The 17,295-nt window shown below is 31.0% G+C and overlaps 1 protein-coding gene across 6 annotated transcripts in view; it reads left to right on the top strand.

Annotated features, from left to right (window-relative positions):
- Nucleotides 1-7,297: 7,297 nt before the first annotated feature.
- The window catches only part of LOC133574737 (uncharacterized), a 37,808-nt gene continuing 27,810 nt past the window's right edge, over nucleotides 7,298-17,295 (top strand). For 4 of the 6 annotated variants that reach the window (XM_061926979.1, XM_061926980.1, XM_061926978.1 and 1 more), the window contains exon 1: nucleotides 14,968-15,138. In XM_061926979.1, coding sequence (XP_061782963.1) covers nucleotides 15,094-15,138 — 45 coding nt within the window. In that variant the 5' untranslated portion in view covers nucleotides 14,968-15,093. Of the gene's footprint in view, nucleotides 7,580-14,967; nucleotides 15,139-17,295 lie in introns of those variants that run through there. The other 2 variants (XM_072912052.1, XM_061926982.1) reach the window with 2 other exon arrangements.

Here is a 17,295-nt window from a genome sequence, read left to right as displayed (position 1 = left end):
TATTTGAGAAAACTTTACAGTATGAGAAAAAAATTGAAAAGGAAATTTACATTTGAAACCTAAATACATAAATGATCATTTATAATTAATAATTAATTTAAATAATGAATCATTATAATTAATTAAAAATATTGCAATACATTTAATTTAATTAATTAAAATAATTATAATTAATTTAAATAATTATATAAATAAATGTAAGTTTCTCAATACCCGACCTGATTTTTCTGCTTTAAAAAAATATTAATACCAAAATATTCTTTATTGCTAATACCACATTATTATTTATTAATAATACCAAATTAGTCTTTATTTATAACACCAAATATTATTTATTAATGGTATCAAATTATTTCCTTTTAATAATACCAAAATATGTGGGCGGGGCCAAACCACAGTCTGACGTGAAGAAAGTTGAACATTTATTTGAGAAAACTTTACAGTATGAGAAAAGAATTGAAAAGGAATTTTACATTTGCAACCTCATTATAATAAATAAATACATAAATGATCATTTATAATAATAATTAATTTAAATAATTAATCATTATAATTAATTACAAATATTACAATACATTTACATTAATTAATTTAATTAATTAAAATATGTATAGTTAATTTAAATTATTAAATAAATAAATGTAAGTTTCTCAATACCCGACTTGATTTTTCTGCTTTTAAAAAATATTAATACCAAAATATTCTTTATTACTAATACCACATTATTATTTATTAATAATACCAAATTAGTCTTTATTTATAACACCAAATATTCTTCATTAATGGTATCAAATGATTTCTTATTAATAATACCAAAATATGTGGGCGTGAAGAAAGTTGAACAACATTTATTTGAGAAAACTTTACAGTATGAGAAAAAAATTCGAAAATAATTTTAAATAAATAAATGTACGTTTCTCAACACCTGATCTGATTTTTGTGCCTTTAAAAAATATTAATACCACAATATTCTTTATTAATAATACCAAATTATTCTTTATTATTAATACCAAATTATTCTTTATTATGAATACCAAATATTCTTTATTACTAATACCAAATTATCATTTATTAGTAATACCAAATTAATCTTTATATATAATACCAAATATTCTTTATTAATGGTATCAAATAATTTCCTTTTAATAATACCAAAATATGTGGGCGGGGCCAAACCACAGTCTGACGTGAAGAAAGTTGAACATTTATTTGAGAAAACTTTACTGTATGAGAAAAAAATTGAAAAGGAAATTTACATTTGAAACCTCATTATAATAAATAAATACATAAATGACCATTTATAATTAATAATTAATTTAAATAATTAATCATTATAATTAATTAAAAATATTACAATACATTTAATTTAATTAATTAAAATAATTATAGTTAATTTAAATAATTAAATAAATAAATGTAAGTTTCTCAATACCCGACTTGATTTTTCTGCTTTTAAAAAATTTTAATACCAAAATATTCTTTATTACTAATACCACATTATTATTTATTAATAATACCAAATTAGTCTTTATTTAAAATACCAAATATTCTTTATTAATGGTATCAAATGATTTCTTATTAATAATACCAAAATATGTGGGCGTGAAAAAAGTTGAACAACATTTATTTGAGAAAACTTTACAGTATGAGAAAAGAATTGAAAAGGAATTTTACATTTGAAACCTCATTATAATAAATAAATACATAAATGACCATTTATAATTAATAATTAATTTAAATAATTAATCATTATAATTAATAAAAAATATTACAATACATCTAATTTAATTAATTAAAATAATTATAGTTAATTTAAATAATTAAATAAATAAATGTACGTTTCTCAATACCCGACTTGATTTTTCTGCTTTTAAAAATTTTTAATACCAAAATATTCTTTATTACTAATACCACATTATTATTTATCAATAATACCAAATTAGTCTTTATTTATAATACCAAATATTCTTTATTAATGGTATCAAATGATTTCTTGTTAATAATACCAAAATATGTGGGCGTGAAAAAAGTTGAACAACATTTATTTGAGAAAACTTTACAGTATGAGAAAAAAAATTGAAAAGGAATTTTAAATAAATAAATGTTTGTTTCTCAATACCCGACCTGATTTTTGTGCCTTTAAAAAATATTAATACCACAATATTCTTTATTAATAATTCCAAATGATTATTTATTATTAATACCAAATTATTCTTTATTATGAATACCAAATATTCTTTATTACTAATACCAAATTATTATTTATTAGTAATACCAAATTCATCTTTGTATATAATACCAAATATTCTTTATTAATGGTATCAAATTATTTCCTTTTAATAATACCAAAATATGTGGGCGGGGCCAAACCACAGTCTGACGTGAAGAAAGTTGAACATTTATTTGAGAAAACTTTACAGTATGAGAAATTGAAAAGGAATTTCAAATAAATAAATGTTTGTTTCTCAATACCCGACCTGATTTTTGTGCCTTTAAAAAATATTAATACCACAATATTCTTTATTAATAATACCAAATGATTATTTATTATGAATACCAAATTATTCTTTATTATGAATACCAAATATTCTTTATTACTAATACCAAATTATTATTTATTAGTAATACCAAATTCATCTTTATATATAATACCAAATATTCTTTAATAATGGTATCAAATTATTTCCTTTTAATAATACCAAAATATGTGGGCGGGGCCAAACCACAGTCTGACGTGAAGAAAGTTGAACATTTATTTGAGAAAACTTTACTGTATGAGAAAAAAATTGAAAAGGAAATTTACATTTGAAACCTCATTATAATAAATAAATACATAAATGACCATTTATAATTAATAATTAATTTAAATAATTAATCATTATAATTAATTAAAAATATTACAATACATTTAATTTAATTAATTAAAATAATTATAGTTAATTTAAATAATTAAATAAATAAATGTAAGTTTCTCAATACCCGACTTGATTTTTCTGCTTTTAAAATTTTTTAATACCAAAATATTCTTTATTACTAATACCACAATATTATTTATTAATAATACCAAATTAGTCTTTATTTATAATACCAAATATTCTTTATTAATGGTATCAAATGATTTCTTATTAATAATACCAAAATATGTGGGCGGGGCCAAACCACAGTCTGACGTGAAGAAAGTTGAACAACATTTATTTGAGAAAACTTTACAGTGTGAGAAAAGAATTGAAAAGGAAATTTACATTTGAAACCTAAATACATAAATGATCATTTATAATTAATAATTAATTAAAATAATTAATCATCATAATTAATTAAAAATATTACAATACATTTAATTTAATTAATTAAAATAATTATAATTAATTTAAATAATTAAATAAATAAATATAAATTTCTCAATACCCGATTTGATTTTTCTGCTTTTAAAAAATATTAATACCAAAATATTCTTTATTACTAATACCACATTATTATTTATTAATAATACCAAATTAGTCTTTATTTATAATACCAAATATTCTTTATTAATGGTATCAAATGATTTCTTATTAATAATACCAAAATATGTGGGCGGGGCCAAACCACAGTCTGACATGAAGAAAGTTGAACAACATTTATTTGAGAAAACTTTACAGTATGAGAAAAAAATTGAAAAGGAAATTTACATTTGAAACCTAAATACATAAATGATAATTTATAATTAATAATTAATTTAAATAATTAATCATTATAATTAATTAAAAATATTACAATACATTTAATTTAATTGATTAAAAAAATTATAATTAATTTAAATAATTAAATAAATAAATGTAAATTTCTCAATACCGGACTTGATTTTTCTGCTTTAAAAAAATATTAATACCAAAATATTCTTTATTGCTAATACCACATTATTATTTATTAATAATACCAAATTAGTCTTTATTTATAATACCAAATATTCTTCATTAATGGTATCAAATGATTTCTTATTAATAATACCAAAATATGTGGGCGGGGCCAAACCACAGTCTGACGTGAAGAAAGTTGAACATTTATTGGAGAAAACTTTACAGTATGAGAAAAGAATTGAAAAGGAATTTTACATTTGCAACCTCATTATAATAAATAAATAATCATTTATAATTAATAATTAATTTAAATAATTAATCATTATAATTAATTAAAAATATTACAATACATTTAATTTAATTTATTAAAATAATTATAATTAATTTAAATAATTAAATAAATAAATGTAAGTTTCTCAATACCCGACTTGATTTTTCTGCTTTTAAAAAATATTAATACCAAAATATTCTTTATTACTAATACCACATTATTATTTATTAATAATACCAAATTAGTCTTTATTTATAACACCAAATATTCTTCATTAATGGTATCAAATGATTTCTTATTAATAATACCAAAATATGTGGGCGTGAAGAAAGTTGAACAACATTTATTTGAGAAAACTTTACAGTATGAGAAAAAAATTCGAAAAGAATTTTAAATAAATAAATGTACGTTTCTCAACACCCGACCTGATTTTTGTGCCTTTAAAAAATATTAATACCACAATATTCTTTATTAATAATACCAAATGATTATTTATTATTAATACCAAATTATTCTTTATTATGAATACCAAATATTCTTTATTACTAATACCAAATTATTATTTATTAGTAATACCAAATTCATCTTTATATATAATACCAAATATTCTTTATTAATGGTATCAAATGATTTCTTATTAATAATACCAAAATATGTGGGCTTGGCCAAACCACAGTCTGACGTGAAGAAAGTTGAACATTTATTTGAGAAAACTTTACTGTATGAGAAAAAAATTGAAAAGGAAATTTACATTTGAAACCTCATTATAATAAATAAATACATAAATGACCATTTATAATTAATAATTAATTTAAATAATTAATCATTATAATTAATTAAAAATATTACAATACATTTAATTTAATTAATTAAAAATAATTATAGTTAATTTAAATAATTAAATAAATAAATGTAAGTTTCTCAATACCCGACTTGATTTTTCTGCTTTTAAAAAATATTAATACCAAAATATTCTTTATTGCTAATACCACATTATTATTTATTAATAATACCAAATTAGTCTTTATTTATGATACCAAATATTCTTTATTAATGGTATCAAATGATTTCTTATTAATAATACCAAAATATGTGGGCGGGGCCAAACCACAGTCTGACGTGAAGAAAGTTGAACATTTATTTGAGAAAACTGTAAAGTATGAGAAAAAAATTGAAAAGGAAATTTACATTTGAAACCTAAATACATAAATGATCATTTATAATTAACAATTAATTTAAATAATTAATCATTATAATTAATTAAAAATATTACAATACATTTAATTTAATTAATTAAAATAATTATAATTAATTTAAATAATTAAATAAATAAATGTAAGTTTCTCAATACCTGACTTGATTTTTCTGCTTTTAAAAAATATTAATACCAAAATATTCTTTATTACTAATACCACATTATTATTTATTAATAATACCAAATTAGTCTTTATTTATAATACCAAATATTCTTTATAAATGGCATCAAATGATTTCTTATTAAGAATACCAAAATATGTGGGCGGGGCCAAACCACAGTCTGACGTGAAGAAAGTTGAACATTTATTGTAGAAAATTTTACAGTATGAGAAAAGAATTGAAAAGGAAATTTACATTTGAAACCTAAATACATAAATGATCATTTATAATTAATAATTAATTGAAATAATTAATCATTATAATTAATTAAAAATATTACAATACATTTAATTTAATTAATTAAAATAATTATAATTAATTTAAATAATTAAATAAATAAATATACATTTCTCAATACCCGACTTGATTTTTCTGCTTTTAAAAAATTTTAATACCAAAATATTCTTTATTACTAATACCACATTATTATTTATTAATAATACCAAATTAGTCTTTATTTATAATACCAAATATTCTTCATTAATGGTATCAAATTATTTCTTATTAATAATACCAAAATATGTGGGCGGGGCCAAACCACAGTCTGACGTGAAGAAAGTTGAACAACATTTATTTGAGAAAACTTTACAGTATGAGAAAAAAATTCAAAAAGAATTTTAAATAAATAAATGTACGTTTCTCAATACCCGACCTGATTTTTGTGCCTTTAAAAAATATTAATACCACAATATTCTTTATTAATAATACCAAATTATTATTTATTATTAATACCAAATTATTCTTTATTATGAATACCAAATATTCTTTATTACTAATACCAAATTATTATTTATTAGTAATACCAAATTCATCTTTATATATAATACCAAATATTCTTTATTAATGGTATCAAATTATTTCCTTTTAATAATATGTGGGCGGGGCCAAACCACAGTCTGACGTGAAGAAAGTTGAACAACAACATTTATTTGAGAATGAATTTTACCTTCGCAACCTCATTATACTAATAGCTAACTTTTATATTCATAAATGTAAGTTTCTCAATACCCGACCTGATTGTTGTGCCTTTAAAAAAGAATTAGAACTTCACTTTAAAACGCTTTTTACCTCTAACAACCAAAAAGCTGTGAAAACTATGATGCTGTGCTCCAAATGTGGATTACTTACAAAACTTGGCTTTACACTTGGTTACATATATATATATATATATATATATATATATATATATATATATATATATATATATATATATATATATATATATATATATATATATATATATATATATATTACATTCATTCTTTAGTTGCTTTATTGAGTTTACAACCCCCTGGCGCTGTTTTTTTTACAGTTTCTGTGCTTGTTTTGATTATTATTGTTTCTTTGCTTGTTTGTAAAATCTTGCATAGTATATTAATATCCAATGCTGCCCTCTGGTGGACGTAACGCGCCACCGCAGAACATGCATTCTAAAAATATGTTATAATGTTATATTAATATGTTATATAATATGTTATATTGATGCTGATGAATACATAAATATTATAGACAAGAAGACGATGATTGGTGTGTTTTTATTAGATTTTAATTTGAAATCAACACACAAAAACGGATGAAGTAAATTAGTGCCAATTTTTAAAAAACAAATACGCTTTAAAACATCAATTTGAAAACATCAAAGCGTTTTAATTTATAATTGGATTTATTCACAATACTTCCCTCATATTGTTTTTTACTTCCTGTACAAACAGCTTTTATTTTGAAATCTCCCCGACTTCCGGAGTTACGTTCCTGCTCCTCCGATGACGTCACCGTCAGCGGTGCCTCGGGGAGGGCGGGCGCAGAGTGCCGGCGTGCACGCGCGCATGATTCAGCAGCTGCTCGCCGGCGCGCTTCGACGCGCGCGCGGACACGCGAATTGCCGCGCGCGTCATCCCCGGAGCACCGGGGCCGTGCGTGCGTGCGTGCGCCGGACGTTTTTCTTCCGCCACCGCGGGAGAGCGACACACACACCGCGTCCTTTGTCGCTGCTGCGGACGAGTGACGTCAGCGGCAGCCCCGCCATTTCCGCATCCTTGGCGCGGCGCGCGGACAGGTGAGTGACTCGATCTCCTTCGTGCACGCACAGGCCACGCGCGTGTAGACGAATAACGTACAGTATACATACGTGCTACGTACAGTATCGTGTAGTAGACATACGTGAATAACGTACATTACATACGTGAATGACGTACAGTACACACGCCAATATTGTGTAGTAGACATACGTGAATGACGTACAGTCCGTACGTCAATAGCGTGTCCAGCACAGCGTTCATAGGTAAGAGTGGTCTTAAAATAGCTAAAATCTCAATGGAGTTCTGAACGAGAGTCCTCATATTATTACGTGAATAGGCTACAGTCTTTCTAGGTAAAGATGTGGTCTTAAATGTGCCAAAATCTCAATGGAGTTCTGAACGAGAGTTTTGTCCTTTAGCCAGTCAAGCTAACATTGTTGTCATCCTCCTACTAATACTTTTTTCCACGGATATAAAACATCAAGTCAGTAGGAAGTGAGTCTTTTATTCATGACAAGTCTGTCTGGTTTCTGATGACTCGCCATGAAATAATTAGTTGCCATGCATTATTCAAGTGAACTGCATTAGCTCGGTGACGTCATCGTTGTCTTGCATCTCATTAAAAATGGAGGCTGCAGATGACAAACCGGAAGTGGATGTTGTTGTTGGGGACACAGAGCATCTTTGTGCTGGGTCAATGATGCTGATGGGGGGGGGGGTTGGGTTTCTTGGCACAAGAGAGATGTTGTCCTGTGCCAGGTTGCCATGACGACGAAGGAGGGCGGTGCCGCTGAGTTGACACTCCTCAAGATCGTCTCCCACAATCCTTTGCTCCTTTTAGATCAACTTATCAGCTGGTCTGACATCACTTTAACCTTTGACCTCAACGTGACACGCTCAGTCCAGGACAACAACTAAGGTGTTAATTCTTTATTAATAATACCACGATATTCTTTATTAATGGTATCAAATTATTGTTCATTATTAATACCACAATATTGGTATAATTATAATTTAATAATAATACCAACTTATTCTTTATTATGAATACCAAAATATTCCTTATTAATGGTACCAAATTATTCTTTATTAGTAATACCAAATTAATCTTTATTTATAATACCAAATATTCTTTATTAATCATATCAAATTATTTAATATTATTAATACCAAAATATGATTTAATAATAATACCAAATAGTTTTTATTTATGGTACCAAATTTTATAATACCAAATATTTTATTAATGGTATCAAATTGTTTCTTATTAATAATACCAAAATATGATATATTAATAATACCAAATATGTTTTATTTATGGTACCAAATTATTCTTTATTAATAATACCAACATATTTGTATTAACAATACCAAATTATTCATTATTAATGGTACCAAATATTTATTTATTAATAATACCAAAATAATTATTTATTAATAATAAAAAATTATTATTTATTTGTACTACCAAATTATTCCTTATTAATAATACCAAAATATTGTTTATTTATAATACCAAATTATTCCTTATTAATGGTACCAAATTATTCTTTATTAGTAATACCAAATTAATCTTTATTTATAATACCAAATATTCTTTATTAATCATATCAAATTATTTAATACTATTAATACCAAAATATGATTTAATAATAATACCAAATCTTTTTTTATTTATGGTACCGAATTATTCTTTATTAATAATACCAACATATTTGTATTAACAATACCAAATTATTCATTATTAATGGTACCAAATATTTATTTATTAATAATACCAAAATAATTATTTATTAATAATACAAAATTATTATTTATTAGTATTACCAAATTATTCCTTATTAATAATACCAAAATATTGTTTATTTATAATACCAAATTATTCCTTATTAATGGTTCCAAATAATTATTTATTAATAATACCAAAATATTATTTATTAATAATACCAAAATATTCTTTATTAATAATACCAAATTATTCCGTATTAATGGTATCAAATTATTATTTATTAATACCAAAATATGATTTATTAATAACACCAAATGTTTTTTTTATTTATTGTACCAAATTATTCTTTATTAGTAATACCAAAATATTTGTATTAACAATACCAAATTATTCGTTGTTAATGGTACCAAATAATTATTTATTAATAATACAAAATTATTATTTATTAGTAATACCAAATTATTCCTTATTAATAATACCAAAATATTGTTTATTTATAATACCAAATTATTCCTTATTAATGGTTCCAAATAACTATTTATTAATAATACCAAAATATTATTTGTTAATAATACCAAAATATTCTTTATTAATAATACCAAATGATTCCGTATTAATGGTATTAAATGATTAATAATACCAAAATATTCTTTATTAATAATACCAAATGATTCCGTATTAATGGTATTAAATGATTATTTATTAATAATACCAAATTATTCCTTATTGATGGTACCAAATTATTATTTATTAATACCAAAATATGATTTATTAATAACACCAAATGTTTTTTTATTTATGGTACCAAATTATTCTTTATTAATAATACCAACATATTTGTATTAACAATACCAAATTATTCATTATTAATGGTACCAAATATTTATTTATTAATAATACCAAAATAATTATTTATTAATAATACAAAATTATTTTTTAATAGTATTACCAAATTATTCCTTATTAATAATACCAAAATATTGTTTATTTATAATACCAAATTATTCCTTATTAATGGTTCCAAATAATTATTTATTAATAATACCAAAATATTATTTATTAATAATACCAAAATATTCTTTATTAATAATACCAAATGATTCCGTATTAATGGTATTAAATGATTATTTATTAATAATACCAAATTATTCCTTATTGATGGTACCAAATTATTATTTATTAATACCAAAATATGATTTATTAATAACACCAAATGTTTTTTTATTTATGGTACCGAATTATTCTTTATTAATAATACCAACATATTTGTATGAACAATACCAAATTATTCATTATTAATGGTACCAAATAATTATTTATTAATAATACCAAAATAATTATTTATTAATAATACAAAATTATTATTTATTAGTATTACCAAATTATTCCTTATTAATAATACCAAAATATTGTTTATTTATAATACCAAATTATTCCTTATAAATGGTTCCAAATAATTATTTATTAATAATACCAAAATATTATTTATTAATAATACCAAAATATTCTTTATTAATAATACCAAATTATTCCGTATTAATGGTACCAAATTATTATTTATTAATACCAAAATATGATTTATTAATAACACCAAATGTTTTTTTATTTATGGTACCAAATTATTCTTTATTAATAATACCAAAATATTTGTATTAACAATACCAAATTATTCGTTATTAATGGTACCAAATAATGGTACCAATCACAAACACTGATTCGTTATTCGCACACTGATAACGGAACACGAAGTAGCTCCGCCCCTTTTACAGTTGTTGCCTTGGTGAGTGTTGAGTCTGGTGTGGGATGCAGAACTGGTCCCACCTGGATTCAAACTAGAAGGACAGTCGGGTATGGGATGCAGAACTGGTCCCACCTGGGTTCAAACTAGGAGGACAGTCGGGTATGGGATGCAGAACTGGTCCCACCTGGATTCAAACTAGGAGGACAGTCGAGTATGAGATGCAGAACTGGTCCAAACTCGAAGGACAGTCTGGTGTGGGATGCAGAACTGGTCCAAACTAGGAGGACAGTCTGGTATGGGATGCAGAACTGGTCCCACCTGGATCCAAACTCGGAGGACAGTCGGGTATGGGATGCAGAACTGGTCCCACCTGGATTCAAACTAGGAGGACAGTCGAGTATGAGATGCAGAACTGGTCCAAACTAGGAGGACAGTCTGGTGTGGGATGCAGAACTGGTCCAAACTAGGAGGACAGTCTGGTATGGGATGCAGAACTGGTCCCACCTGGATCCAAACTCGGAGGACAGTCGGGTATGGGATGCAGAACTGGTCCCACCTGGATTCAAACTAGGAGGACAGTCGAGTATGAGATGCAGAACTGGTCCAAACTAGGAGGACAGTCTGGTGTGGGATGCAGAACTGGTCCAAACTAGGAGGACAGTCGGGTATGGGATGCAGAACTGGTCCCGCCTGGATCCAAACTAGGAGGACAGTCTGGTGTGGGATGCAGAACTGGTCCCGCCTGGATCCAGACTAGGATGACAGTCTGGTGTGGGATGCAGAACTGGTCCAAACTAGGAGGACAGTCGGGTATGGGATGCAGAACTGGTCCCACCTGGATCCAAACTAGGAGGACAGTCGAGTATGAGATGCAGAACTGGTCCAAACTAGGAGGACAGTCTGGTGTGGGATGCAGAACTGGTCCAAACTAAGAGGACAGTCTGGTATGGGATGCAGAACTGGTCCCACCTGGATCCAAACTCGGAGGACAGTCGGGTATGGGATGCAGAACTGGTCCCACCTGGATTCAAACTAGGAGGACAGTCGAGTATGAGATGCAGAACTGGTCCAAACTAGAAGGACAGTCTGGTGTGGGATGCAGAACTGGTCCAAACTAGGAGGACAGTCGGGTATGGGATGCAGAACTGGTCCCGCCTGGATCCAAACTAGGAGGACAGTCTGGTGTGGGATGCAGAACTGGTCCCGCCTGGATCCAGACTAGGATGACAGTCTGGTGTGGGATGCAGAACTGGTCCAAACTAGGAGGACAGTCGGGTATGGGATGCAGAACTGGTCCCACCTGGATCCAAACTAGGAGGACAGTCGGGTATGGGATGCAGAACTGGTCTCCCCTGGATTCAAACTAGGAGGACAGTCGGGTATGGGATGCAGAACTGGTCCCACCTGGATCCAAACTCGGGGGACAGTCGGGTATGGGATGCAGAACTGGTCCCACCTGGTTCCAAACTAGGAGGACAGTCTGGTGTGGGATGCAGAACTGGTCCCATCTGGATCCAAACTAGGAGGACAGTTGGGTATGGGATGCAGAACTGGTCCGACCTAGATTCAAACTAGGAGGACAGTCGGGTATGGGATGCAGAACTGGTCCCACCTGGATTCAAACTAGGAGGACAGTCGGGTATGGGATGCAGAACTGGTCCCGCCTGGATCCAAACTAGGAGGACAGTCTGGTGTGGGATGCAGAACTGGTCCAGACTAGGAGGACAGTCTGGTGTGGGATGCAGAACTGGTCCAGACTAGGAGGACAGTCGGGTATGGGATGCAGAACTGGTCTCACCTTGATCCAAACTCGGAGGACAGTCGGGTGTGGGATGCAGAACTGGTCCAGACTAGGAGGACAGTCTGGTGTGGGGTGCAGAACTGGTCCAGACTAGGAGGACAGTCTGGTGTGGGATGCAGAACTGGTCCAGACTAGGAGGACAGTCTGGTGTGGGGTGCAGAACTGGTCCAGACTAGGAGGACAGTCTGGTGTGGGATGCAGAACTGGTCCAGACTAGGAGGACAGTCTGGTGTGGGGTGCAGAACTGGTCCAGACTAGGAGGACAGTCTGGTGTGGGATGCAGAACTGGTCCAGACTAGGAGAACAGTCTGGTGTGGGATGCAGAACTGGTCCAGACTAGGAGGACAGTCTGGTGTGGGGTGCAGAACTGGTCCAGACTAGGAGGACAGTCTGGTGTGGGGTGCAGAACTGGTCCAGACTAGGAGGACAGTCTGGTGTGGGATGCAGAACTGGTCCAGACTAGGAGAACAGTCTGGTGTGGGATGCAGAACTGGTCCAGACTAGGAGGACAGTCTGGTGTGGGATGCAGAACTGGTCCAGACTAGGAGGACATGATGGATGTTGTCTTGCCAAATGGAGCATGAGGAGCCACACATGACCTACTCAACACACTGGCAGCCATCTTTGTTGTTTACCTTCAGTGGAGCGCTCAAAGGTCAGCCTTTGCAATACATGACTGCTAGCAGCGGCTAACGTCCCTCCACAGTGCGACATAGAAGTCGTAAGCGTACTAGTAAGTACACTCGGTGAAGTGCACTGACAGGAGTAGTCAGTGTACTAGTAAGTATACTTGGTGAAGTGCAATGACAGGAGTAGTAAGTGTACTAGTAAACATACTTGATGAAGTCCACTGACAGTAGTGGTAAGTGTACTAGTAAGTATACTCGGTGAAGTGTACTGACATGAGTAGTAAGCGTACTAGTAAGTGTACTATGCAAAGTGCACTGACATGAGTATTAAGTGTACTTGATGAAGTGCACTGGCAGGAGTAGTACGTTTACAAGTAAGTGCACTGACAGGAGTAGTAAGGGTACATGGTGAAGATACTGACAGGAGTAGTAAGCGTACTAGTAAGTACACTGGGTGAGGTGCACTGAAATAAGTAGTAAGTGTACTAGTAATTATACTCTGTGAAGTGCACTGACAGGAGTAGTAAGCGTACTAATAAGTGTACTTGGTGAAGTGCAGTGGCAGGAGTAGTAAGTTTACTAGTAAGTGCACTGACAGGAGTAGTAAGCGTACTAGTAAGTATACTCTGTAAAGTGCACTGGCAGGAGTAGTAAGGTTACCAGTAAGTGCACTGACAGGAGTAGTAAGCGTACTAGTAAGTGTACTTGGTGAAGTGCAGTGGCAGGAGTAGTAAGTTTACTAGTAAGTGCACTGACAGGAGTAGTAAGCGTACTAGTAAGTATACTCTGTGAAGTGCACTGGCAGGAGTAGTAAGTTTACCAGTAAGTGCACTGACAGGAGTAGTAAGCGTACTAGTAAGTGTACTTGGTGAAGTGCAGTGGCAGGAGTAGTAAGTTCACTAGTAAGTGCACTGCCAGGAGTAGTAAACGTACTAGTAAGTATACTCTGTGAAGTGCACTGAGAGGAGTAGTAAGTTTACCAGTAAGTGCACTGACATGAGTAGTAAGTGTACTAGTAAGGGTACTTGGTGAAGTACACTGGGAGGAGTAGTAAGTTTACCAGTAAGTGCACTGACAGGAGTAGTAAGTGTACTAGTAAGTGTACTGGGTGAAGTGCACTGACATGAGTAGTAAGTGTACTAGTAAGGGTACTTGGTGAGAGTAGTAAGTGTACTGGGTGAAGTGCACTGACATGAGTAGTAAGTGTACTGGGTGAAGTGCACTGACTGGAGTAGTAAGTGTACTGGGTGAAGTGCACTGACATGAGTAGTATGTGCACTGGGTGAAGTGCACTGGCAGGAGTAGTAAGTGTACTGGGTGAAGTGCACTGACTGGAGTAGTAAGTGTACTGGGTGAAGTGCACTGACTGGAGTAGTAAGTGTACTGGGTGAAGTGCACTGACTGGAGTAGTAAGTGTACTGAGTGTATTAGTGTATGTGAGACAGGGCTGAGAGTATGAGTCAGCACTATCATGGCGAGCTGTTATATAAAGATAAGTGCACCTTTTATCTCCTTCCTCCCTGGAGGCGCTGAAGAATCTCATGATGCTTTGATAAAAGATCTTGTGGGCGCCAGACGTCAGACGCTCACTTCCTGCTCCATCTCGCCGCTCGACGGTGATGAAGGTGATGATGAAGATGATCTAAGAGGTTATGATTTGTCCAATCAACACTTTTCTCTTCATCAAGTCAGCGCAGGTAGGACAACTTTTACTTGACCATGACCAAGTGCTGGCATTTAGACTTTGTATGTTATTAATATTTCATAGTTTTATGTCATTAACGTCTTATGTTTATCTTGCATGATTTGGTCATTATACTTTTATATTATTAACATGTTATTACATCAAAAGGTTAGTCAACTTTCACACTTCCAGTACACAAACAGCAGACAGACACGCCTTGTTTGCTCGCTGTGTGTGTGTGTGTGTGTGTGTGTGTGTGTGTGTGTGTGTGTGTGTGTGTGTGTGTGTGTGTGTGTGTGTGTGTGTGTGTGTGTGTGTGTGTGTGTGTGTGTGTGTGTGTGTGTGTGTGTGTCAATGTCACCGTTATTAGGTGCGGTTGTTGTCATTGTGTGTGTTCGCTAAGAAGAGGCGTCACATGTTTGAGGTGTGTGCGTGCGTCAGGAGGCAGCGGCCAATCAGAGAGCTTGTTGTGGTCACATGGGCCCCGTTTACACTGCAGGCAAAGTGGCCCCTATGGGATTTCATTTTTTGGAGTTCTGTTCTTTTTCCAGCTGACAGTTTACACTGCAAGTAAAATGTCATCTTTATCAGACTCCAGTGTACACGCACACAGACCCCAATGTGGCCCCAATGTGGCCCCAATGTGGTCCCAGTTTGTCCCCAATATGGCCCCAATATAGCCCCAATGTGGCCCCAATGTGGTCCCAGTTTGGCCCCAATGTGGCCCAAATGTGGTCCCAGTTTGGCCCCAATGTGGCCCCAATGTGGTCCCAGTTTGGCCCCAATGTGGCCCAAATGTGGCCCCAATGTGCTCCGAGTGTGGCCCGAATGTGGCCCGAATGTGATCCCAGTTTGGCCCCAATATGGCCCCAATGTGGCCCCAATATGGCCCCAATGTGGCCCCAATGTGGTCCCAATTTGGCCCCAATGTGGCCCAAATGTGGCCCCAATGTGCTCCTAGTGTGGCCCCAATGTGGTCCCAGTTTGGCCCCAATATGTCCCCAATGTGGTCCCAGTTTGGCCAAAATGTGGCCCCAATGTGCTCCTAGTGTGGTCCCAATGTGGTCCCAGTTTGGCCCCAATATGGCCCCAATATGGCCCCAATGTGGCCCAAATGTGGCCCCAATGTGCTCCTAGTGTGGTCCCAATATGCTCCTAGTGTGGCCCCAATGTGGCCTTGACGTCACTTGCATGCGCACTTGGATAAGTGAAAACAAAGGAAGTTGACCGGGAGGAAGTTGCTACTACTACAAAATAAAATAAAAGTCTTCACACCTTAAAATAAGAGTGTTTTTATGTGAAAATAAATTAAAGTAATATAAAGTGGATGTATATAGTGTTATATATTTAATATATATAGTGTCACATATTTAATGTATATAATGTCACATATTTAATGTATATAATGTCATATATTAAATGTATATAGTGTCATATATTTAATGTATATAATGTAATATATTTAATCTATATAGTGTTCTATATTTAATGTATATAATGTCACATATTTAATGTATATAATGTAACATATATAATGTATATAGTGTCATGTATTTAATGTATATAGTGTCATATATTTAATGTATATAGTGTTATATATTTAATGTATATATTGTCATATTTAATGTATATAGTGTTATATATTTAATGTATATAATATCACGTATTTATTGTATATAATGTCACATATTTCATGTATATAGTTTCATGTATTTAATGTATACATCACATATTTAATGTATATATTGTCACATATTTAATGTATATAATGTCACATATTTAATGTATGTAGTGTCACATATTTAATGTATATAATGTCACATATTTAATGTATATAATTTCACATATATATAATGTATATAATGTCACATATTTAATGTATATAATGTCATGTATTTAATGTATATAGGGTCAAATATTTAATGTATATAGTGTCATATATTAAACATATATAGTATTATATATTTATTATATATAATGTCACATATATAATGTATACAATGTCCCATATTTAATGTATATAATGTCACATATTTAATGTACATAATGTCATGTATTTAATGTATATAATGTCACATATTTAATGTATATAATGTCACATATTTAATGTATGTAGTGTCACATATTTAATATATATAATGTCACATATTTAATGTATATAATGTCACAT

Source organism: Nerophis lumbriciformis, linkage group LG32 (assembly GCF_033978685.3).
Source record: "Nerophis lumbriciformis linkage group LG32, RoL_Nlum_v2.1, whole genome shotgun sequence".
Lineage (NCBI taxonomy): Eukaryota > Metazoa > Chordata > Actinopteri > Syngnathiformes > Syngnathidae > Nerophis > Nerophis lumbriciformis.
The sequence above is the reverse complement of the archived record's forward strand: the minus strand, read 5'-3'. Positions and strand labels throughout refer to the sequence as shown.